Source organism: Phyllopteryx taeniolatus, chromosome 10 (assembly GCF_024500385.1).
Source record: "Phyllopteryx taeniolatus isolate TA_2022b chromosome 10, UOR_Ptae_1.2, whole genome shotgun sequence".
Taxonomy (NCBI): domain Eukaryota; kingdom Metazoa; phylum Chordata; class Actinopteri; order Syngnathiformes; family Syngnathidae; genus Phyllopteryx; species Phyllopteryx taeniolatus.
In genome coordinates, this window is record NC_084511.1 from 16,404,710 (window position 1) to 16,430,159 (window position 25,450).

Below are 25,450 nucleotides of genomic sequence, written 5' to 3' on the forward strand. Positions count from 1 at the left end.
ATTGCAAAATCTATTCATTAAACAGAGGACTCACGTAAACCTAGCTACTGCAGTGTTAGTGCATTATGTGAATAACAAAATAAAATCAAACATTTCATGGGACAATCTTGGTGGAAGCCATAATTTCTACATAATAGAAAAGCTGACATGAAAAGGCTTCACTCAGTCTTGCTTGACAACCACAATGATTTTCCCTACTACAGCAAAATGAATTATCTTGAACAGTACTGCATCTGGTATGCAATGCATTAAATGTTCCTGAATTTCAGGTAACAAGTTCAGATCTAAAACCAAATTGACATTCATAAACAAATGTGGCTGTGCAGTGTGAGATCCAAATGGTGGCAGGTCAGTGTTCTGTCAGGAAGCTTTGGACAAACTCCTCTGCAGCAACAGGGAGTGACACACATCACAAACCCGCACGGGACGAGGATACGAAGGTAAGGCGAGCTCGTTACTGGAGCAAGTGCTGCAGTAAATATCCCCACAGTTCCTGCAATGGTGCTAAAACAAAGAAATGGCCGTGAGAACAACATTGGAATACTTCGCTTCAATCTGAATGCATTAAAAAAAACCTCACTTTTCTTCGCGAGATAGAAAACTCTTTCTGGCATTGCTTGCATTGTATGGCCTCGTCATCTTTTAACCAGGCGTGGCCCTGGAAGGAACGATCAGCATTTAAAAATTATAATCAAGTATACCTGGATTTCACATTTTACCTTCAGGGCTTTGTTAACCTCCTTAAAGTCCTCCATCTTGAGTTTAGACCTTGGGGAAAAGTGATGGAATAACATGACATAATTCATGTCACTGGCAACAATCACAAAACTTGAATGAGCACTGACTGGCTGAGATGCAGCCCCATCTCCTGCAAAGCCTGCTCCTGCTGCTCACACATCTGCTGCAGCTGCTGCTTCTCCTGCTTCAGCTCCTGCAGCTCCTGCAAAATCACAAAACAAGCAGGCTATTCATCTGCAATTTTCTTTTAAATAGACATACAATTGCATACATTCAAAAGGGTCACCGATCGGCATATTGAAAGGTAGTTTCTCACTTGTTCTGACAAATTTCTATTGTGTTCGTTATGACTATTTTTTTTCCTATGTCTAGGTGCATCTCAAATTAGGATAGCGTAAAAACATGGGCTGGGATTTGACCCCGGTCCTCAGAACTGTGAGGCAGATGTGCTAACCAGTCGTCCGCCTGAAGTATATTATCCATCCATCCATTTTCTGAGCCGCTTCTCCTCACAAGGCTCGCGGGCATGCTGAAGCCTATCCCAGCTGTCATCGGGCAGGAGGCGGGGTACACCCTGAACTGGTTGCCAGCCAATCGCAGGGCACATACAAACCAACAACCATTCGCACTCACAGTCATGCCTACGGGCAATTTAGAGTCTCCAATTAATGCATGTTTTTGGGATGTGGGAGGAAACCGGAGTGCCCGGAGAAAACGCACGCAGGCACGGGGAGAACATGCAAACTCCACACAGGCGGGGCCGGGGATTGAACCCGGGTCCTCAGAACTGTGAGGCTGACGCTCTAACCAGTCGTCCACCGTGCCGCCTGAAGTATATTATGTAGGATAAAAATAATTCGGGATACTATTCAGTTTCACAACATAATCATTACTCTATAATTGTTAATAAATTATGGCTTCAATATTTATTTTAATGTATTTATTGCATCAACCGTGTAACGGCAGATTCATTTGCAGCCAAATGTCTTCTTGCATGCTTTTTGTATTTCCTGTGTCCACTATTGCTACTGAAATCATGCAAATTTTCCCATTGTGGGACTAATAAAGGTTATCTTAAGATTTATTATATTAATGTACTGTTAAATTGTAGGTTCATTTTCTCAAGTGACATAGCAGCGGTGAAGTATTCATTTGTTTCTGGTTTTCCGTCCCTGTATGGCTGACAGTATTTTGCTCTACACACATACTAATTTGCCTGCTATTTGCTCTTTAAAGTTGACTACCGTATTTTCATGACCATAAGGCGCACTTAAAAGTCTTAAATTTTCTCCAAAACGGACGGGGCGCCTTATAATGTGCCGCGCCTTATGTGTGCACCGAGTTCCAAAATCTATAACTGTTATTGTGTGATGAGTGCTCTGCTTCACTGACTGGGAGCATTACCTGCCGACACGCTGCTTATACAGAGGAAAAGCGGACGTGGCTGAGGACAGCTTGCGGACGTAAAGGGGGAAGGGTGCGCGTAAAAGAGGACGCTAAAGGCACGCCCCCAGTAGGTATATAGCGCCGGTATGTGCATTGTGCAAAACAACATCGGTTTGGCTAAGGACCCCCGAAAATGGCACCTACGAAGAGACACGCTTACGAAGCACAGTTTAAACTGCAAGCTGTCAGTTACGTGGAGGAACATGGGAATCGAGCAGGAAACAAGGTGACATCTGCAAAGTTGCAATGTCATTCAGCTGTGATTCAAATATTAAATCACAGCAAACCCAGTGGCCGACGGCCGGCTAATCATGCAAACGATTAGCTGAACTCTGCAAAATGCGCAACAGTTCAGTCGCATTCAGACACGTCGCTCAGTGTTCTAAGGGCTGTAGTCTCTGACATTGCTATTTTCTACTGGATATTCTGACCATTAATTTTTCTCGCAATCAAATGTAATCCCTGCGCACCATCATTTAAATCAAATGCACTGACGGATAAAACTCCTGAATTACTGACAGCGTGGAGGCCTTGGAGTTGTTGCAGTTGCGTGCGAAGCTCAACACTATTGTCTTGCTCCCTCTGGAGGGCTTTTTGAAGGCCTTGTCGCTGTTCCCTCTCAACGAGAAGCTCCTTCTCCAAGCCCAGCCTGACCACAGAAAAGACGATAAATCTTCAGTAAAATGTATTGTTAACAACCAAATTGTCCATCTTAAAACTTAGATGGGTACGGAAAGTATTCAGACCCCCTTAAAGTTTTCACGCTATTATATTGCAGCCATTTGCTAGAATAATTTTTCTTTTTTTTTTTCACCATTAATGTACACACAGCACCCCATATTGACAGAAAAAAACTGAATTGTTGACATTTTTCCAGATTAAAAAAGAAAAACTGAAATATCACACAGCCATAAGTATTCACACTCTTTGCTGTGACACTCGTATATTTAACTCAGGTGCTGTCCATTTATTGTGATCATCCTTGATGATCTACACCTTCATTGGAGTCCAGCTGTGTTTGATTAGACTGATTGGACTTGATTAGGAAACCCACAAACCTGTCTACAAAAGACCTTACAGCTCACAGTGCATGTCAGAGCAAATGAGAATCATGAGGTCAAAGGAACTGCCGAAAGAGCTCAAGAGACACAATTGTGGTAAGGCACAGATCTGGCCAAGGTTATAAAAAAAAATTCTGCTGCACTTAAGGTTCCTAAGAGCAGAGTGGCCTCCATAATCCTGAAATGAAAGAGGTTTGGGACAACCAGAACCCTTCCTAGAGCTGGCCATCCGCCCAAACTGAGCAATAGCCTTGGTGAGAGAGGTAAAGAAGAACCCAAAGATCACTGTGGCTGAGCTCCAGAGATGCAGTCGGGAGATGGGAGAAGTGACAGGACGACTGGTTGCAATCGAAGGAAAGATGAATGTGGCCAAGTACAGGGATACTTCTCCAGAGGGCTCAGGACCTCAGACTGGGCCGAAGGGTCCCCTTCCAACAAGACAATGACCCAAAGCACACAGCTAAAATAATGGAGGAGTGGCTTCAGAACAACTCCGTGACTGGTCTTGAATGGCCCAGCCAGAGCCCTGAGTTAAACCCAATTGAGCATCTCTGGAGAGACCTGAAAATGGCTGTCCACCAACGTTCACCATCCAACCTGACAGAACTGGAGAAGATCTGCAACGAGGAATGGCAGAGAATCCCCAAATCCAGGTGTGAAAAACTGCATCATTCCCAAAAAGACTCATGGATGTATTAGCTCAAAAGGGTGCTTCTACTAAATACGGAGCAAAGGGTATATAAATGAATAAATAGTAAATACTTATGGCTGTGTGTTATTTCAGGTTTTTTTTGTTCTTAACAATTCTGTTTTTTTTCTGTTAATATGGAGTGCTGTGTGTACATTAATAAGGGAAGAAATGAACTTAAATCATTTTAGAAAATGTCTGCAATATAACAAAGTGAAAAATGTAAAGGGGTCTGAATACTGTCTGTACCCACTGTACTTTTGTACTGTATATTGAGTATCTTCCAAAATATTCTCGTCAGGTCATGTATTCTAATCAGTCAGGTCAAACCAACATCACAACATGACAGAAATAATGGGTGCTAACTTACTGTAATTAAATAACTTTTTTGTAATTATAGCTCATACATTTACATAACCTGGCAGAATTTATGATTTGTTGGCCATTTTTCAGAGGATGATAGCACAAAAACTTTTCTTTCACTCATGGTTAATGTTTGGGTGAAGTCATTTATTATAACTGTTTACGTGTTTTAAATCATAATGACCACAGGGACTACACAAATGACCCTCATCAAAAGTTGACATACACCACTTTTTAATACCGTGTATTGCCCCCTTTAACATCAATGACAGCTTGGAGTTTTTTGTGGTAGCTCTTTATTTTCTCTGATGGTAAAGCTGCCCATTCTTTTTGGCAAAAGGCCTCCAATTCCTATAAATTTTTGGGCTGTCTTGTATGTCTTGAGATCTTGTGAGATTGAGTGTCTCAATGATATTGAGGTCAGGAGACTGAGATGGCCACTCCAGAACCTTCACTTTATTCTGCTGTAGCCAATGTGTTTTGGATCCTTATCATGTTGGCATATCCAAGTACGTCTCATGTGCAGCTTTCCGGCTGATGAGTGCAAATTTTCCTGTAGTATTTTTTTGATAACATACTGCATTCAATTTTGACCAAGTTTCCCGTGCCTTTGTAGCTCAAACATCCCCAAAACATCAGCGATCCACCTCCATGTTTTGTAGTAGGAATGGTGTACCTTTCATCATCGGCCTTGTTGACTGCTCTCCAAATGTAACGTTTATGGTTGTGGGCAAAAAGTTTCATTTTGGTCTCGGCACTCCAAATGATTTTGTTCCAGAGGTTTGGAGGCTTGTCTTTGTGGTGTTTGGCATATTGTAAGAGTGATTTTTCTTGTGGCATTGGCGTAGTAATGGCTTTCTTCTGGCGACTCAACCATGCGGCCCATTTTTCTTCAAGTGCCTCCTTATTGTGCATCTTGAAACATCCACACCACTTTTTTTCATTGAGTCTTGTATTTCAGCTGAAGTCATCTGTGGGTTTTTCTTTGCATCTCGAACAATTTTCCTGGCCGTTGAGACAGAAATTTTTGCTGGTCGACCTGATCGTGGTTTGGTTTCAACAGAATCTCTCATTTTCAGCTTCTTAATTAGAGTTTGACCACTGCTGATTGGCATTCTCAGTTCCTTAGATATCTTCCTATGTCCCTTTCCTGTTTTATACAGTTCAATTACCTTTTCATGCAGATCTTTTGACAATTCTTTTGCTTTCCCCATGACTCAGAATCCAAAGATGCCAGTGCAAGGGTCTGTCGGGAACCCAGAAACTCACTGAACCTTTATACACACAGTGATTACAAGCAGACAGATTACAGGTGTGGATGGTTACCTTTAGTAGCCATTCAAACCCATTTGTGTCAACTTGTGTGCATGTTAACAGTCCAAAATCTCAAGGGTATGTAAACTTTTGATCAGGGTCATTTGTGTTGTTTCTGTTGTCATTTTGATTTAAAAAGAGTAAACAGTTGTTTGATAATAAATGGCTTCATCCAAGATCTAACCATGAATGAAAGAAAGGTTTTTGTGTTATCATTCATATTCTCTGAAAAATGGCCAAGAAATCATAAATTCTGCCAGGGTATGTAAACTTATGAGCACAACTGTAAATTACTCCACACACACCTAAACTTTAGAGCATGATTCAACAGAACGCCAGCATGTTTACGTACAACCGTTAGTGCTAGGACGAGCTTGCTAGGCTACATAACCTTTTGTTGCCTGCTTGTGAGCCATAATGTATTAAAAGTACGGTGACCATATCTCAAGCAATCCTTGAATGAAAATCCTCTCCTGTGCACCGATGACCACCAGCACACATATTCCCCCATTTTGCTCTTACATTACATACAACGCAATCCATTGCTGTTGTCGTCGCCAAGGTAACGAGTGTATCCAGTCGCATTTGAGGTGACAGGATGCGGTGGTATATATCGGAATACAAGATTTTATTGCAGTAGTCTTACATAGTGCAATCGTGAAAGACCAAATTTGTATCCAGGCATTACATGATGTCTGTCTCAGACGTGTTGTTTCTCCCACACCGGCGACTGAACGGGTCAGTGTTTTTTTTTTTTTTAAGTAACTTTATTGGCGGTCAGATATTTACAGAACTATGTCAAAAGACATGCGACAAGGCTAAAAATAAACTAGCCTTTGGATTCAAATACTGTACACGATGGCGCAGAGTAAATGTCTTTTGTGGAGTTTATGACATTAAAGCCGATCAGCATAAAATGCTAATTATCGTCCGATACCGATCAAGCCGATCAGATCGGTGTTAAGTCTACAAATTATTGGTTTACGTTTCAGATGTCGTCAATGAAAATGTACAAAGTTACATCATTAAAATTAATACAAAATTAAATAAATATGATAATGTGCCTTCTAAATTTTAGTCAAATCATAAGAACTCCAATTCTTTGGTTGCTGGTGGTTGATAGCATGGGACCTTTAATATAGTTTTATGTTATTTTATATTTCTATTCTTGGAGTTGCACCCCAAATTTATTGTATATATTCTGCACTTTACAATGACAATATGCTTTGTATTCTTTTCTGTTTCTGTTCAGTGTGTTTACCTTAGTGAGTCCAGGTCAGTCAGTTGTTTTTCAAGAGCGTTCACTTTTCCCTCCAGCTCAACTCTCAAGTCTTTATCGGACTGGTCGCTCTTCTTACGATCCTGTTCTGAATTCTGTAGCCTAAAAAAACACATTAACTCATTGGCATCAATCGTCGTCATCAGTGAATCAATGCACAAAAACATACCTCCGCTGTAGTTCAGTCATGGCTTTTGCCATCTCATCCATCTTCTGCTCAAGGTGTTCAGCCTCTGCCTGTTTTTTGGCCGCTTCTCGTTCAAAGTCCTGCAGAGCCCCAAGACTGGTTCAAATGTGTCTTGGGTCTCATTTTAAGTGTAATTGCTACCACGTACCTGTGCTTTGTGGAACATTTGAACGTTCAGAGCTTTGACTTGGTCCAGCTGGAGTCGCAAGGTTGCCAGTGAGTCCTGTTTCTCATGTGAGTCCCTCTCCAGCAGCTTCATGGCCATCTCCATTTCCTGCTTCATCCCTAACTGAAGCTCCAGCTCTCGCTCCAACTCCTAAACATTGCCAACAGGTGACATTTCAGACTCCACACAACGATACAATCACCTTTCGGACGGAACATGGACGTGAGATCCATTTTGCATCGACAAATAGGGTAACCTTGTTTTTATAATGCAACTCAGCTCTATCGTTCTCACAAATCGCACTTAATGAAAGATGCGACCTGTGACTATTGTCATTTTCACATGGACATTTTTACTTATTCTCACTAAGAGCATATGATATTTCTAGTTCTGTTTATTTCTATAGCATGTTTAAGAAAAAAAAGATCGAGTAGAGCAATGTTTCTAAGTATGATATGGGATATAAATGTATTCATTTATAATACAATTAAAATGTCACTTCCAGTCCAAATATGGAGCAAAACATTGATTTATTATTATTCTGTACACAAAACCGAAAAGAAAATAAGAATCGAACAGATGTTGTCAAGTGACTATCGTCATGCTATAGTCACAAAATTTGAAAACTGACTGAATGTTAATATGCTATTAAGGTGCAAGCATAGGCCTGTCACTATAATTTTTTAAAGATATATTTTCCCAAAAATTATCATGATAAACGATAATATTGTTGTTTTTTAATACCTCTGAAATAATTAAAAATAAGGCCTGCCCTTATTATTTTAATATTTATTTTATTGCTTTTAAATCATTATTGTTATTATTAATTTTATCAATATTTTTATAATTTCCTTTCTTGTTTCGCTATTAAATTGTTTTTCTTTACTCTGTGATACGGATCCCCCTGGGTCTGAAATAAAGAATAAAGAGCTGCAAGACTAGCCTGGTTTACGTGGAGCTTTCTATTCTGATAATAATCGGTTTAGAAGCCCAAACCGAATAAAAAAGCTCCATAAAAATACTTCAATCGGAATAAACAGGCCAAATCCGACTGGAAATTCATTTGGTTTCAAAGGGGTGGAATTCCTTTTGCCAAACCGATCAGAAGTACATTTTCACCATGTATGCCATCATTCGGAAGAGAGCCAGGGAAAGCTCTGTCTGCGCATGCTTCGTCTTAATGTAAATACTTGGTGACTTTATGGCTTACGCTCAGCATAAATATGGCGGCTCCCGATGGACCTCGTATGCAACGGAGATCTTGCTTTCAACTACTTATAAGTTGTTTTTACCCAGCGTTTTTTTTTTTTAAAATAAACGTATAAAAACAATCCCAACTACTGTGCTGAATAGACGACAGACCTCCATCTTGATAAATGACTTGACGTTCACGACGCATGTCACACGACTTTTCCGAATAAATGTAGTGCACATGTACACACCCGATCAGAATAGATCACATCATGTAAACAGTTGACCAGAGATCTTCACTTGGAATGACAAAAGTCTCCATGTACACCCAGATACTGTGTGGTTGATTCACTGAAGATGAGCCCTTCACATCAATCAAATATATGTTGACGTTCGCTGTAGTTCAACTACTGGCAGAATAACGCATGCCACTCAGGTTATGCTTAATAAACAGTTAAGGTTACCGTGTTTGTGTTAATTGGGGACTAACACACACAATAACTTGGAGCGAAGCGCAGATGTTTTAAACGACATTGCGGGCGTGGAGCGAGCTTTTTAGCTCCTCAACTCGCTAACTCGTTAGCTCGCGGGCTACAGAACACAGCAAACAGTTAACTTTCACTTAAGTGTCTCTGTTGTGTGAATCTATGCGCTACACACAGCAATGCTGTGGAGTAATGGACGGCGCCAACACCGGTAAGAGTGTACTACTCTGCCAGCGTTCTATGAGCCCACTAGGAGCTAATGACACAGCCAACTCTGTCAACTCATTGTGTGATTTGCGCGCCAGCTCACCACAACAATGACAATTTATCGAGTCTGGAAAAACTACCGTGTCCATTTTATTTATTGAACAATAAGATGATATAGAAGATATCGTGACACGCCTATGCATGCACATATTCTATGTCACTAAAGGCTGAAAATTCAGTACTTATTTCACCTTTATTTGGGTTAAGGGGCTTTACATGACTATATACACCTAGGCTGAATAATTCAGAGCTACTGACTATCGATACCTGACCTGGTGAATGCGTTTTTCTTCCTTGCACTGCTTCCACACAACATTATACATCTCATCCAGGCCCTGCCGGGTTTGCCTGTACGTCTCCAGTTCTGCCTGGCTATCCTGAAGTGCAGCCTGAAAAAAGCAAACGCACCACACAGTTTGCTAGACTATTTGTCCCATTTGGAGCCGTGTCATCAGGGGACAATTGAAGCATTTTCATTCGGACCTCTTCCTTTTTCTGACTGGACAGCAAGATCAGCTCGTTGTCCTGTTTCAGCTGATCCTGTTCTTCTCGCAGAGAGTTGATTCTGTCCGTCGCTGCCGTCAGCTAAATGAGAAAGAGATGATCAATAATGTTTCCAATATCACCATTTCGCATACAGCAGTCAGCATGGATTGTCTGTTCTGCAGCACACTCCATAGATGATGATGATGACAACAACAACAATAATAATAATAATATCTTACATTTAAATGCTGTCTTTCAACATAAGTCTACAAAAGGTACAAAAGATGAAGCAGCATCGAGATAAAGAAAAAATTTATCAATGGCTGGGCTAGACTTTCTTGTTCCCAATGCATCCTAATTGGTTTTGGGAAAGGGCGTACTCTGTTCCAGTATGACTTGTGCCCCAGAGTACCAAGCTAGGTCTGTAAATGCATGCTTGGATGAGTTTGGTGTGAAAGAACTTTCACAGAAACCTGGCTTCAACCCCAACAAACATCTTTGGGAGGAGATGGTGAGTCAGTGCTCAACACCATGACCTCAAACAGTTTTCTCAGAAGAGCTATTAGTTGCAAGGTTTCATGTCCTGTAGGTGTATTGGCCATATTTCTATATAATGTACATCAGTTTGAAGTCAGAACCCGCTGTAGCCCACAAATAAATAAAAAAACTGTAATTAAAGTAGTAACTGAACGTGCCTTCCTGTGCCGTGACGACGCAGATGCATTCTAAAGTCGAGGCGCAAACTAGTACATTACGTGTCATTTGTAACCTCCAAACATCTGATATCGGTATAGGTAAATGCTCCGTACAGCACATTTACGCTCAACATTGAAACAACAATTCCTTCTGTTGACAACAACAACTTCTGACCTCTTCTACAAGTTTGCTGTTGGTTTTCTCCAGGGAGTCCATCTTTGCCTGAAGATCTGTGACGGTGCCACTGAGGTGACGATTCAACTCCTCTATGTAATGCTTTTGATCCAAGATGGCGGTCATCTTGGTATCACTGAAAAGACATGAATGAAACAGAAACAGTACAAGGGTAGTCACTGATGGTGTAGTGATGCATTCGTCTAACTACGTTGCAGGCAGCGTGGGTTCAGTTTCCATTCAGTGACGGTGTGAATGTGAGTGCAAGTGGTTGTCTGTGTCTATATGTGCCCTGCAACTGACTGGCGACCAGTTCAGGCTGTTGTCTGCCTTTCGCCCAAAGTCAGCTGGGATAAGCTCCAGCACCCCGCAACCCTGAACAGGATAAGCGGTACCGAGAATGGCTGGATGGTACAATAGTGAAAACACATTGGGTTTGTTTACATTTAGACTACAGGGGGTCCTTGGTTTACAACTGAGTTCTGTTCCTGTAGTGGCGATATAACCCAGCCTTGGTATATTCATGATATAACACAGAAGTCACTGTCAAATATTTTTAGAATTGTTTATTCTATCGGCGGCACGGTGGACAACTGGTTAGCACATCTGCCTCACAGTTCTTAGGACCCCGGTTCAAATCCGGCCTCGTCTGTGTGGAGTTAGCATGTGCTCCCCATGCCCGTCTGGGTTTCCTCCTCCCACATCCCAAAAACATGCATGGTAGGTTAATTGAAGACTCTAAATTGTCCGTAAGTGTGAATGTGAGTGTGAATGGTTGTTTGTTTATATGTGGCCTGTGATTGGCTGACGACCAGTTCAGGGTGTACCCCGCCTCTCGCCCCGATTCAGGTGGGATAGGCTCCAGCACGGCTGCGACCATAGTGAGGAGAAGCGGTAAGGAAAATTGATAGATGCATGTTTATTCTAACGATTATTCTATCAACTCATCGAATAGTGAGATAAAAAAATATTTGCAGTTTATAGCAAATTCAATTTTGGAGGATTCCTGTTTATTAAAGTAATACTTTGCTGGTTCCTTGGACAAACACTAGTTATTCTGTGAAATGGTTAATTTCAACTCTTCCTTGAAAAAAATCCTGAATTTACATTGGCCGATTTAGATTTTATGGGACTTTTTTGTTTAATTTAGGTTGGTTTGCAGCGATTCTGGATGCGGTGTATAGTCACATGATCATCGTGACGTAACACATGCTGAAAAGAAGGTAAACAAAGATGCCATCAAATGAGTCATCTGATTACAGAGATTCTGAAGACGAATTATTACTAATGGTGGATACTGAAGGGGGAATTAGGCCCTACAGGAACAAACCACTTCGTTGAAAGCCGTGCAGTCACGGTGGGGTCGCTGAAGACTCGGAAAATGAAGAGGGAACTGAGGCGGATGATGAAGACCCATTCATTCGCCCCATCGATTTTGATGCACGGGTAAACCAGCTTGTTGGGAGTGGTGTACATGCAATAAATGTTTATTCATGAACAATCAACTGATGAACCTTTTATTTATTAAAAGAAGGATGCAACAAAAACATGAAATCGCTGTTCGGAAAGCCAACATTTTCATAGAATGACCCACTTTTAAAATTGTTTCATCTATGGTACAGACAGGAGCTAGTTTTTCATGGAAAACATGAAAACATTTTATTTGCAAAACCACAAATAATTGTTTGCAAAAAGGGCCATTTTTATATTGTTTGACAGGTCGGCTACATACAATTTTAATTGAAGAACCCTGCCCTACATGCTGTAGTGTAGAACGATAGCTCGCACTAGCATTATGAAGATGAGAAGCCCTTTGTACCTTTCTCTTGTTCCTGGCTGCAAGACGCTTGTTGCCACTTGTTCAGGTTATTGGTGCATCGGCAGCAGGTGGTTGCTCAAAGATTGAGGGCAAAGCATCCTTATTTAGGACCGGGAGCATAAGGTAGCCCATTTCGTACTGCATCACACTCTCACTGTAATCGTCAGGGTACTTGAAGTGCGCACTGCACACGCGGGATTGCTTATCTTTTGGAGGCTCCGGCCGCCTGCATTTCGCCAGCCACTGTCGCCGTAGATGTTTTTTGAAGAAGGTGAAACCTGACATGGTTAGTTTTGTCCCTGTCCAAATGATGGCAGTACTTGGCGATGCAATAAGGCATTTTGTATTAAGAATCACACCCGGAAACACCAATGGAAAAATTACGACTGCCGCCGTGTTTACGCACAGGTAACATCACAGTGATCATGTGACTGTCAAAATGCCGCTACACAGGGTAATGTCATTATTTTGATACTTAATCGGCTTAAACTTTTATTTTTATGTATACCGTTTAACTGAATGATGGAAATTGAAATTTCAGTGTAATGGCCAATGTATTCATTTAACTGGTTATTGTTCATTAAACAATTCCAAATAAAGAACAATTAAGCAATCTGACATCACCTTTTTGAAACTGAGAGCTACGTCTTGGGTACTGATTAATGCAAAGGACTACTAGTTTGATGTGATTCTCAGGCTGCTTTAGGTTCAACTACATGTCAATTACGGGTTATTCATACTACGGCTGTAAATAACGATTAGATTCAATAGATTCAACTGACTTTCAAAAGTAACACCAGATGTTTGCAAATGTGTTATTTTGACTAAAAACAAATATAATCAGTCTGGTTTCATGGCAGACAACAGAAATTGGAAAATATTTACAGTTCAGAGGCTGAAATCAGAGGAATTGGACAATTTTAAGTTAATGGCTCTAAATGATTAATTGATTATCAAAAGAGTTGTTTAATTTGATAACCGATTTGTTGCCGATTAATCGACTATTTGTGACACCTCTAATATCCTACGATAACTTTCAATGATTATTTTATATTTAGTGTCTCTGGGTACTCTGATTTCTTCCCACATTCCAAATACATGCATGGTAGGTTAATTGAAGCTCTCTAAATTGCCCGTAGGTGTGAATGTGAATGGTTGTTTGTTTATATGTGGCCTGTGATTGGCTGACGACCAGTTCAGGGTGTACCCCGCCGTTCACCCAGAGTCAGCTGAGATAGGCTTCAGCACACCCGCGACCTTAGTGAGGAGAAGTGGTACGGAAAATGGATGGACAGAAAATGTGCGCAATACAATAAAATGGCGTGATCAATTTAATTTTGGGGGTGCAAGAATGTGTTGACTTCGTCGTATTTATTTATGAAATTTGTACTAGGCCGGTCGGGCCAGCGTCTCTAAGGTACGTCTTGGCCCAACACAGTAGCCCTTCGCTATTGGCCCACCGATAACACAATAATGTGCTGCTGTACAGTGTTTGGGAATCACCGATCTAAAGGATTGTGTTTCACTTCCAAGGTTCAACTGTTATTAATCTGTGAGCAGGTACTCACTGTTTCGGGGTCTCTGTACTGGTAGAATCTTTCAGATAGATGGAGAAGTCAATGACTCCCACCTAAATAACACAGAAAAATACCACTGTGTGTCCTGATTTAATTAATAATCAGAGATGAGGTGGGGACGCTCACCTGACAATCCAGATTCTCGCCTTTAATACAGAGGTTTGCATCAATTACATTGAGGCCCACGAGGAGTCCCCCCATCACTGCCCCTTCCTCCTCCATCATCAGGGCCCCTGGGTCATAAAACTCACTAGGAAGACACAAACATGGATGTCATTAATAATGATTACATTGGAATATGGCGACATGTTAAACATAACTACCAAAGTAATAAACTATGTTACTAACCTTAGGAGATCTTTGCAGTCCAGCAAAGCTTTCATATAGTCAGCCATTGTCTTTTGCATGAGCGCTAAATGCAGCCATGCCCTCCCTCTCCCCAAACCAGTCCTAAAAAGAGATAACGGACCAATTTTATCCATCCATCTATTCATTTCCAATGCCACCTGTCCTCATTTGGGTTGTGGGTCACTGGAGTCTATCTCAGTTGACATTGGGCGAGAAGCAGGGTACACCCTGGAATGTCGCCAATCAATCGCAGGGCAGATAAAAGCAACAACCATGCACACACACATTCCAAAAACATGCTTGTTAGGTTAATTAACGACTCTAAGCATGTTTTGGGAATGTGGAAGAAAGAAACAGGGAAAAAAACCCATGTAAACTCCTCAAGGTAGTGTGGCATATCAAATTATCATTTTGATAAAATTGGAAATTGTGATTCTTGGATTCTGGTGCTGCGGCACGGTGTCAGACTGGTTAGAGCGTCAGCCTCACAGTTCTGAGGACCCGGGTTCAATCCCCGGCCCCGCCTGTGTGGAGTTTGCATGTTCTCCCCGTGCCTGCGTGGGTTTTCTCCGGGCACTCCAGTTTCCTCCCACATCCCAAAAACATGCATTAATTGGAGACTCTAAATTGCCCGTAGGTATGACTGTGAGTGCGAATGGTTGTTTGTTTGTATGTGCCCTGCGATTGGCTTGCAACCAGTTCAGGGTGTACCCTGCCTCCTGCCCGATGACAGCTGGGATAGGCTCCAGCACACCTGCGACCCTTGTGAGGAGAAGCGGCTCAGAAAATGGATGGATGGATGGATTCTGGTGCTACTTTTTATAACAGTTTTACTGGGAAATAGTTGACCAAAGCATACTTGATGCCAGGCAGGTCTCTGGCACTTGTCGCTATGTTGGCAGAATCTGGACACAACCGCTCAGTCAGCTCCAGTGGTCCCCAAATGGATTTGTTCTGACCAATGAAAGACTTCTTGGCTGAAAAGTGTGGTTAAAAACAAGAATTTACGACTTTGAACTGATATTGTACACACACAGATTGCGATCCATTGTAGTTTATATTTAACAAGTCACCTTTCAGTCCATGTTTGAGGCAGTGCTCCAGGACTAAGAAGAACTGCTGCAAGGGCGGGTACTCAGAGTCCAGCGTCCTGCCCAAACTCAGTGAGGACTGCATTAAAACCTTGATGCTTAGCTTCAGCATGCTGAGTAGATTGGATCTTTCTATTGCCATGGGGTCTTTGGGTCGCAACACTGATTTTTTAACAGAAAGCAGAGGCAATGTAAACACACTAGTCAGACTTCTATTCAAAGCCATACTACTAGTGCCACTTTTCTTGAAAAGACTTTTGAGCATTTATTTGATTTCCTTGATATCCTGCCAAAAGGTCCACATACTAGTACGCTCCTTGTCCTCACTCGTAAGACAACTCAGCACACTTGTTGTAGAAAGACTGTGTCTTACCAGTAATGTTTTTTCCACTACTCGTTGGACAACTCTGGCATACTAGTAGGACAACTACATGTTACTAGCGAGCCAAAGCACTAGTTGATATCCATGCACCACTACAACCACTAGTTAAGGGCTGAATGTTAGCTAGTTGAATTTTATAATTTCACTAGTAGTAGGTTACTAGTAGTGCAGATTTCAACCAGTGCATCATTTTGCCTCACTTATTGTAAACACACCAGTCAGACTTCTATTCAAAGCCATACTACTAGTGGCACTTTTCATGAAAAGACTTTTGAGCATTTATTTGATTTCCTTGATATCCTGCCAAAGGTCCATGTACTAGTACGCTCCTTGTCCTCACTAGTAAGACAACTCAGCGCACTAGTTGTAGAAGGACTGGGTCTTACCAGTAATGTTTTTCTCCACTACTAGTGGGACAACTCTGGCATACTAGTAGGACAACTACATGTTACTAGCGAGGCAAAGCACTAGTTGATATCCACGCACCACTACAACCACTAGTTAAGGGCTGAATGTTAACTAGTTGAATTTTATAATTTCATTAGTAGTAGGTTACTAGTAATGCACAGATTTCAACCAGTGCATCATTTTGCCTCACTGGTAACATATACTGTACCGACTAGTATGATACAGTTGACCTACTAGTGGACAGAAATGTCATACAATGGTGTGTATATTAAAAAAAAAACAAAAAAAACTTGCACACACAGTTCTTCTACTATTACGCCGAATTGTCTATAAAGTGAGGACGAAGAGCGTACTAGTCTAGTTGGCTGGACCTTATGATAGATATCGAATAAATGCTGAAAACAGCTTTATGCTGAGCTTTCCGTAGAAATTACACCAGTCAGACTTCGGTGAAAGTAATAAAAGTGAGAGGCAGCTCTCATGATTCCAGAGCCATAAAATCTAGATTTTCTAGCTGGAAGTCATGTGTCTTAACAGGTGACAGCCAAGTCAAACTCCAAGAGGAAGTTAGGCCGGGAGTTTCCGTATTCTATTCTGCATACCTGGAAGCTTCTTTCCCGTGCTGTTTAACTCGCTTTCGGGCTCTTTTTCTGCTGCGGGACTCTCAGCGGAGCCGTGCACGGAGTTCCTCGGGACAGAAGCGTAGCTCACCCCGCTGCTGAGCGTTTCCGTGGCCTTGCGAGCCAGCGACAAAAGAGGAGCCGACCAGCTGCTTTCAGACGACGACCTCTCAGCCCGGCCGAGAGCGTTGCTGTCGCAGGCATTGTCGTCAGTCTCCGTGTTTAAAAGTTTGGCGACCTCTTGCTCTTGTTTTGCTTCGCCATCCTCTACAGCTGTGTTTACTTCCCCCAACTCGTCGGCCATGTTTGACCGCCCCTCCCGCTTGCTGAATAGTCACGTGACTCGTTAATTTGGCTGTAATCAAACCTATCCCGAACTTGTACGAGCCCCACCTATTGACTGGAGTAAAAACTACACCCACTACAAGGAAATCCATTATATACATCCATCCATCCATTTTCTGAGCTGCTTCTCCTCACTAGGGTCGCGGGCGTGCTGGAGCCTATCCCAGTCGTTCACCGTGCCGCCCCATTATATACAGTATATATAAAATATGTAAATACAGTCCCCTCCAAAAGTATTGGAACGACAAGGTCAATTCCTTTGTTTTGTTGTATGCTGAAGACATTTGGGTTTCAGATCGAGTTGTTTAACACATTTAGATGTGAATACCATGAAATAAAAGCTGGAATTCTGAACTTTTGTCTCATGTTCATCTTTTGATCTGAAACCCAATTGCCGTCACTAAACAACAAAAACAAAGAAATTGACCTTGAATTGACCTATCTATCTATCTATCTATCTATCTATCTATCTATCTATCTATCTATCTATCTATCTATCTATCTATCTATCTATCTATCTACTGCTAATAAGCGGTACAGAAGACACACACACACGCGCGCGCACACACACGCACACAGACATTATTCTCTGTCCTACCGTTGCTTTTGTTTGTATACTTCTAAAAGAAGTAATGCATATACGGTACGGTGGATTTTATTGATTTGCTAACTAGTCACTTGGCGAACTTTTTACCCATTTTAACGACTTAAGGAGGTTAATGGTCAGTAATGACTTATTGAATATGTTTGTATTGTACAATTAGGACGGGTTTCGTAAGATAATATCAAGACACTATAGAAAAACATAATACAGGGGTCCCCGGTTTCCGCAGCGGCGTAAGAATATGCCGTCATACTGCACAAAGAGGGACGTTCAGTTACTTACTTACTTTTTCATTTGATTGTTTTATATTTATGGCCTAGAAATGTTTTACATACACATATTTACTCTAATTATACTGTGTTGGCATAAGTTAGTCATATATTACGGCGAAATCCAACCTACGTAAATATTCGGTTACGTCGCCGCCGTAGGAACGGAACTCAGTCGCAAACCGAGGACCACCTTGTACAGCACATGTTTGTAGTACCACGATTTACCATAAGGTGGTGCGCGCAAGCAGAATAATTGTCTCATGACATGTCACTGCTACGAGTCCTTGACTTTCTTATTTTCCCCTGCTTTTGTTTTTTTGTTGTTGCGAGAAATGGATAAATTACTTACATCTGTAAGATATTAATTGGCATGCTGTTGGTTGTATAATCTATGAATCCCCAAAACCACAGTGCACTAAACAGACAGACAGACAGTGAACTGCAATTTACAATCACATTGTATGCTTACTCAATACATTTGCATTGCTTTATATGATCAAAGCTGAGGTGTTTATTAATCCCAACATCTACATTTGTACATGTAGATATTTTATTGTTTTGTATTTATTTACTTGGTTTACTTATTTCCAACATTTCAACATCGTGTGTGTGAGCGTGTGTGTGTGCGTGCGTGCGTGTGCGTGTGTGGGCGCGGCCAAGATCGCGAGTGGCCCTTAAATACACCGGAGCCTCTCTTTTGACGCTCTTTCACTCCTCATTACACACGCGCGCCTTTCGTGTGAAATACCACCAAGAGGTTGAAACCTGCCGGAATAAACTGACACAAGTCCACCTGAAAAAAAAAAAAATAAAAAAAATAAGAAGAAGGATTATTTATTATTTTCTTTTTTTGTTAAAAGCTTCCCCCCCCCCCCCCCCCCCCTTTTTCAACAAGTTTTGCCGTCATGAGGATTTGGAGTGTTGTGCTTTTGCTGCTTCACGCTCTGGGTAAGTTGTTGAATAACTTCTTATTATTGTTATTAATGCCTCTATCTGCGTGACACCTCAGAGGTGTTATAAAAAGCCACAAGCCACGACTGTGCTATAAAATGACTTGTCAACCTGCTAACCATTTTTTTCCGCCAACCATTTTCTCGGTGCCATGGCTATCCAGGAGCTAATGGGGGCGTCACGCTATTTTAGAGCGTGCTTTTATGTAACCGGATCCATTTATTTTTAACTCATATTCTTGCGTGACATTCACTCCCAGCTCTCGAATGTGGAGCTTGTGACTGTGGGTAAACATATCATTGTGTATCTTAATAAATTGGTGTATACTTATTTGAACCGAGCGTGTTTGTGCCTCAGATATGTCATGTCCATTGTCAATTCTGCTCCAGTGTGCCCTTGAGCAAGGCAGAGAATAAGAGCCAACCCCAACTAGCTGGTATTTGTGTGTCTGAGTCTTTGGTGCCCTAACATAAAAAAATGTCCAGTGTTGAAAATCCACTCCCCCCCTTTCAAAGCCTCAGGAGCATGTTTCAACTTGTCCACACAGGCCCGCCCACCTTGGCACACTACTCTTTTTGCCCCAACTAGAGTAATGCCTATGTTTTTCCTAACTGTTCCCATTGGGTTTTTTTTCTTATCCAGTGGCGTCTAGACTGGCGTGCGGCGCGGCGGTGGACCGGTATGACAGCGACAGGCAGCGGCACACTGCTGTCGTCAACTTCCAGGACACGAGCAAAGACGGAAGGCCGGAGGAGGGGAGCAGAGGAGGCGCAGCGGCCGCTCCATCCGGGGAGGATGAGGACGAGGATGAGGAGTATGATGATGAATACTACCACGATGGAAACGAATATGAGGACAGCACGTCTGGGGATGATGAAGTGGAAGTGCCGAGAGGTGAGGTCTCGAGAAGCATCACAGATAATGACACTTCTATTAGATTTGTTAACAAAAGTTTTTATTTTTTTATTTTTTTTTTTTAGTTGCTATGTCAAGCAAGCCCCAAGCCCCATCTGCCATTCTGGAAGCGGAAAGCAGTGAAGGACAGAGAAGGCGAGGAAAGGGAAGAAAGAAGGGGAAAGGGAAAGGAAAGAAGAGAAATCCTTGCCTGAAGAAGTATAAAGATTTCTGCATCCACGGCACCTGTCAGTACCTGAGGGACATCCGACTTCCCTCATGTGTGTGAGTAGCACATCCAATTTTAGATCCTCTCTCTCACTAGTGTTTTCAAAGTTGGAAACTTTCTATGGGATTTTTTTGGGAGAAAATACAGTAACAGTAATAAACCGGGATTTTAACAAATTGAAGGCTGGACCTTAATAGAGAACTTTAATATAGGTGGGTAAAATATATTTTAGCATAATGCTTACTTAAACAACCGGACCTCATGAAAGTACAGTGGTACCTTGACTTAAGAGTGCCCTAATTTACAAGATTTTCGAGGTATGAACCATTACTTCATTGTTTGTTGTTGTTGTTGTTGTTTGATGTACAAACGACCTTCGGCTACGTCGCCCCCCTAGTGAAGGGAAAAAAAAATGGTGAAATTAAGGTACTGTTGCATGTGGGCAAATAGAACTGTCTCTTTTTCCATACTGGATGCCATTTTATGACAAAACAAAATGTTTATATTTACATTTGAATATGCTTTTTCATTAAATTACCCTAAATTCCCAGTTAATTTAAAATTTGTAATATTTCCAAAAGCGGCACGGTGGGCGACTGGTTAGCACATCTGCCTCACAGTTCTGAGGACCGGGGTTCAAATCCCGGCCCCGCCTGTGTGGAGTTTGCATGTTCTCCCCGTGCCTGCGTGGGTTTTATCCGGGTACTCCGGTTTCCTCCCACATCCCAAAAACGTGTGAATGTGAGTGCGAATGGTTGTTTGTTTCTACGTGCTCTGCGATTGGCTGGCGACCAGTTCAGGGTGTATCCCGCCTCTCGCCCGAAGATAGCTGGGATTGGCTCCAGCACGCCCACGACCCTAGTGAGGAGAAGCGGAATGGAAGATGAATGAATGAATGAATATTTCCAAAATCCCCCAGCCCAGGGACGTGTAGAAATAGACCCCTAGTGAAATTAAGCATAATACTACACAAAAGATTGTTGCACAGCAGAAAACATTACGTGGCTACTAGACCACCGTTTCCTAAATCCACCCAAAAAATGGAGGGCACATGTCAGACAACAGTCATCAGGCATCTATGCTCGCATCACGCTTAGTCTATGCAAGGTTTTGTCTCGCTGTTTCCTGACGTTACACTGTCATGTTAATGAGAAGAAAAGAGGAGAACAGCAGCAGCTGCAGCAGACAGGCAGATAATTTAAAGACAAATGAAAAGTTCACAAGTTCTGTTTTATTTCATTTAAAATCTTAAATTATGTTGTTGTGGAAGCCAGGAGAAAAAAAGTGTGACCACAAACACATTTTGCAGTAGAATGTCAGCGTTTTATCATTGCAGCATCCTGGCCAAAACTATCATGTACTTTTAAAGATATTTTAAAGTATTTATACTTAAACATTTGAGGTTAACACGTGGTTTTGTAAACTATATTGCCATATTATAGTCCACGATATATAGCAGCATACTAAAGTGATTGGAATTTTTTGGGAAACTTCCCAAGACTTTAGAAGAAATTTTCCACCCCTGTGTAACCTCAATAATGAAGAAACCTTTTCATCCGTGTGCAGGTGCCACCTGAGTTACTCTGGGGAAAGATGTGAGTTCTTCACTCTCCCCGTGGAAAGGCCTCAAGAGGGCTACAACCGTACCACGGCTCTGGCTGTGGTGGCTGTCGTGCTCTCGTCCATCTGCCTCACCATCATCGGCCTTTTGCTCATGCTCAGGTGAGCCCAACAGCGCATCAACGCACGCAGTCCCACATACATGCACACGCTAGAGCTGTATAGGGAATTTAAAAGGATGATATGTGTCACAGATAGGCATAAATAGTCTTTAAGCCCCGTTTTCTGATTGATTCCAGGTTTCACAAGCGGGGAGCGTATGATGTAGAGAATGAGGAGAAGGTCAAGTTAGGGTTAGCATCCAACCACTGAAGAGACAAAGAAGGGTGAGTACAATATCAGTTAAATAGTACATTTAGTGCTCTTCTATTCCCCCTAAGAAGGCAACTTCAACTTCATACTACATTTGAAAAGCACCTGATGCAAGTATTCAGATGGTAGACACTATTAATAGTGTAGTGGTTCACATAGCTGGCTTTCAGATCAATTCCCGCTCAATGCTCCCTGCAAAAGACAGGTAGCCAATCCAGGGTGTAGTCTGCCTTTTGTCTGCTGGGATAGGCTCCATCTTGCCAGTGAACCCGATCAGGATTAGCATTTGCGAAACCCTAATTTAGTTGATTATTTCTGGGTGCAATAGTTTATCATGATACCCTCAAAAGTACTGCTTTGGACTTTTATTAACTTGGTAGCATACCCATACATTTTTGGCCGTGGGGTCCAAAAGAAGCCCTATTGGTACATTAGTCTTAAGCAGAGCTGAGAAACCTACAGTATGTCGGCCATATTTGGCCTGCTAGGGCATTTGATCTGGCTCACCATGCAAATCTAAAAAAAAAAAAAGAAACCTCGGAGGAACTGATCTAAGATGCCCCAAATCATTTAAGCAGAAAATGGTATTACCGGTATATATCATCATAAAGATTTGTTTGATTGTTTAATAATGTTTTATTAAATATTAATCACAGGAAACTTTATCAAAACTGAAATGCTACCTGATGCCAAAAAGGTTCACCACCCCTGGTTTACATTTTAGACACAAATCGACTCGGAAAGAACTCTTATTTGTGACAATGTAGTAACGAGCTGGGCCAATATTGCACACTGACACGTTTATTTCCACGTTATCGAATAAATTGAAATGCTTAGCTCATTGTTTTCTCCCCTTGTGTTAGGCAGAGGAGCGGAGATACTACCTCAAAATAGAAAGAGAAGCGTACCAAGGAAGGAGGTCCTGGAGAAAAGCAAAGGAACACAGACGGCTGAAGAAGGGAAACAGGGGGTGTCCGCTTCACCCCTTGCTGGATGTTCACGTGAAAAAAAAAAAAATGGACAGCTCAGCATATTCCTGCAGGCCTCAGGAGAAAGCGGCCATATCTGAAAGTGGAATACTGGACGGGCCGGATAATGGACTGAAATGGAAGCGTGGCAGGCACGAGGTTATGACAAGTTGTAGAAGAAGAAGAAAAAGAAGAAGGAACATTTGCTGCCTCTGATTGTGTGAAGAGAATTTTCAAACTGAACTGAATCTATTTCAATAACAACAGAGAGAATTCAATTTGGAATTTTTTGTCTGGAAAAAAAGGCAAAACAGGCAGCGTTTTATATTTTCCTGCACAAGCGCATTATTATTTTATTTTTTTCTGTACAGTAAACAGTATATTTATACTTTTTAATTTATTTATTTAAGGTAACTGTATTTATGTAGGCTTTAACCTCCTTCAACAGTTCAAAACAGTTGTTTTTATATTCCTTAGTGGACATTATTTATTTCAGAAAAAGTACAATGCTTGCGGCTCCTGGACAAAAAAAGTGTTATAAAAAAGATATAACAATTTTTTTTATTTAATTTTGGCACTCAGAACATGATCAGTAGCACTGTGATTTTTTTTTAAAAGGTCTTTTTACTGATTAGTATTATTTTTTTTAACTGTCATTTTCACTGAAAACAAACAATCTTTGCGGTATGCTGCACAAGTAAATTGACGCATGGGACAGGTGAGGGTTCTTTGGTGATAAATGCCTCACTCAGAGTTGTCTGTGTCTGAGTGTTAATTGACAAAATGGCTATGAAACATTCAAAAGGGAGTCCAATATAACATTTGGGTCTGGAGCTGAAGCACTGTTGAAAGAATTTTGGTGTAAAATTGTTGTTTTTGTCTTTGTCTTACCATCCTTAAAAGAGAAACACTTACAGCAACTATCAAGCAATAAAATGTGAATTCAAGTTTTCATTGCTTTCAAAACTGCATTCTGAATTTTTATTTTTTTTTAAAAATGTGATTTAAATAAATAAAAGATTAGAATTCTTGATTTATGAGTGTGTTGCATCTTCATTTACTTGTGAGTCTACTTGTGAGTCTGCAAATTGACTGAAACAATGATCACATTGTGTTTCAATCATCAGATCAGGAAGGTCAAGTTTTATTTTAACTCCCAGCTTTGCCTCCGGAGTCTAGGCACAGGTTATTGTTGTCTTTTAAAATGTCCAGTCTGGGTAATAATAAAACCTCTATCCCATACTGTTGGCTCAGGCTTAAGTTGTAATAAAAGTAAACATAATATTTTCCATTTCCTTTTCTCGTTGACAGGTAAGCCAGCTCTTTTCAACTGAAGCACCTGCATCCTGCACTCTCCTCAAAGAAGAACACAATTTTAGTTTTACGTGTAAGTGTATGCTGTTTTTGTAGCCTTTTATACTTGACTTTTACAGTTTGGGAACACACCTGTTGCTTTTCAGCGCTGGAAAACGTACAAACAATTACTTTTCACAATAATAATTAAACCAAAATCAACCCTCGTCGACCTTCAAAAATATCTTAAAACCACTATCTCACAATTAAGTCCTTTACCAACAATTCCAATCAATATTTATTTCATTGCCTTGTTGATTATATTTATTAAGACAAGTTTAATGATTAAAACGGGATTAATGTAGATTACACGCTGAGGGACACTGTACCCTTATTTATGACAGTGTTGCTGCTGTGTAAAACAGTGTTCAGCAAATGCTGTGTCGACATTGAGGTACAAACCCATGTGGTGTACTACATTAATGTATTTCGATTTTCAATGAGTAGCCTTAAAGTGAAACGCAGAGTGCAGACATCATCATTATGACGGCTCAATGAGACACTTTACAGCCATGTGAATGCAAGCAACAGATGTACAGTGTGGCGTACACAGCAGGTTACAGCGGCACAATTATTACTCATACGGCCAACCCAACAGATGACATGTTCAAAGACACAGCACCAGTGAGAACATCTGAGACCTCGGCCGCCCCTGAATGCCACAGGGGTTCATACAAACCACATGCAGTAAATAGTTGCAGGATGCAACAATGCTGTCATGCATGTGTGCCACACGCGGCTTTAATAAGGGTTGAGGACACCCTAAAGACCCAGCTGGGCTCAAAGGCAAGCTGAAAGTGAGTCACCCATTGAAGTTTCCTCCTACTCGGAAGTTTACACAGCCTGTGTGTGTATGTGTGTGTATGCGTGTGTGTACACGTGTGTGTGCACGTGTGTGCATGTGTGTGTGTTTGCCTTCTGTGCTCGTGAAGGTTAACCTAATTTTTATGTGTAAAAACACAGCACTTCCTTAAGAAAATGTAGGGAAATGTTTAAGTTTCTCCTTAGTCATAATTCTGTGTTACATTTATATTAAAATGGTGCATACATACAGTGAACTGCTTCCTCCACGAGTTAAAATGCTTTGACAGTGACCATTACTTTATTATTTTTTGA

At 41.3% G+C, this 25,450-nt stretch overlaps 2 protein-coding genes across 4 annotated transcripts; one reads left to right on the top strand and one right to left on the bottom strand.

Moving 5' to 3' along the window:
• Positions 1–93: 93 nt before the first annotated feature.
• Positions 94–17,126, bottom strand: rufy1 (RUN and FYVE domain containing 1). 2 transcript variants are annotated; one of them, XM_061787291.1, is made up of 17 exons: positions 16,769–17,124; positions 15,359–15,538; positions 15,145–15,262; positions 14,286–14,387; positions 14,064–14,187; positions 13,929–13,990; positions 10,542–10,677; positions 9,669–9,770; positions 9,458–9,574; positions 7,225–7,392; positions 7,059–7,156; positions 6,872–6,991; positions 2,704–2,833; positions 846–940; positions 720–768; positions 581–658; positions 94–504 (listed from the first exon to the last, which is right to left on the bottom strand). In XM_061787291.1, exons 1-17 carry the CDS (start codon positions 17,088–17,090, stop codon positions 361–363), a joined length of 2,145 nt encoding a protein of 714 aa, XP_061643275.1. In that variant the 5' UTR covers positions 17,091–17,124; the 3' UTR covers positions 94–360. The 2 variants fall into 2 exon arrangements, with proteins under 2 accessions (XP_061643275.1, XP_061643276.1); XM_061787292.1 differs by lacking the exon at positions 9,458–9,574 and having other exon boundaries at positions 9,594–9,770; positions 16,769–17,126.
• Positions 17,127–18,695: 1,569 nt separating this feature from the next.
• hbegfa (heparin-binding EGF-like growth factor a) lies at positions 18,696–24,014 on the top strand. Of its 2 annotated transcripts, XM_061788142.1 has the most exons (6): positions 18,697–18,955; positions 19,601–19,852; positions 19,939–20,137; positions 21,648–21,803; positions 21,941–22,027; positions 22,877–24,014. In XM_061788142.1, the coding sequence occupies exons 1-5, from the start codon at positions 18,913–18,915 to the stop codon at positions 22,011–22,013; spliced, it is 723 nt and encodes a 240-aa protein (XP_061644126.1). In that variant the 5' UTR covers positions 18,697–18,912; the 3' UTR covers positions 22,014–22,027; positions 22,877–24,014. The 2 variants fall into 2 exon arrangements, with proteins under 2 accessions (XP_061644127.1, XP_061644126.1); XM_061788143.1 differs by lacking the exon at positions 21,941–22,027 and having other exon boundaries at positions 18,696–18,955.
• Positions 24,015–25,450: the final 1,436 nt, after the last annotated feature.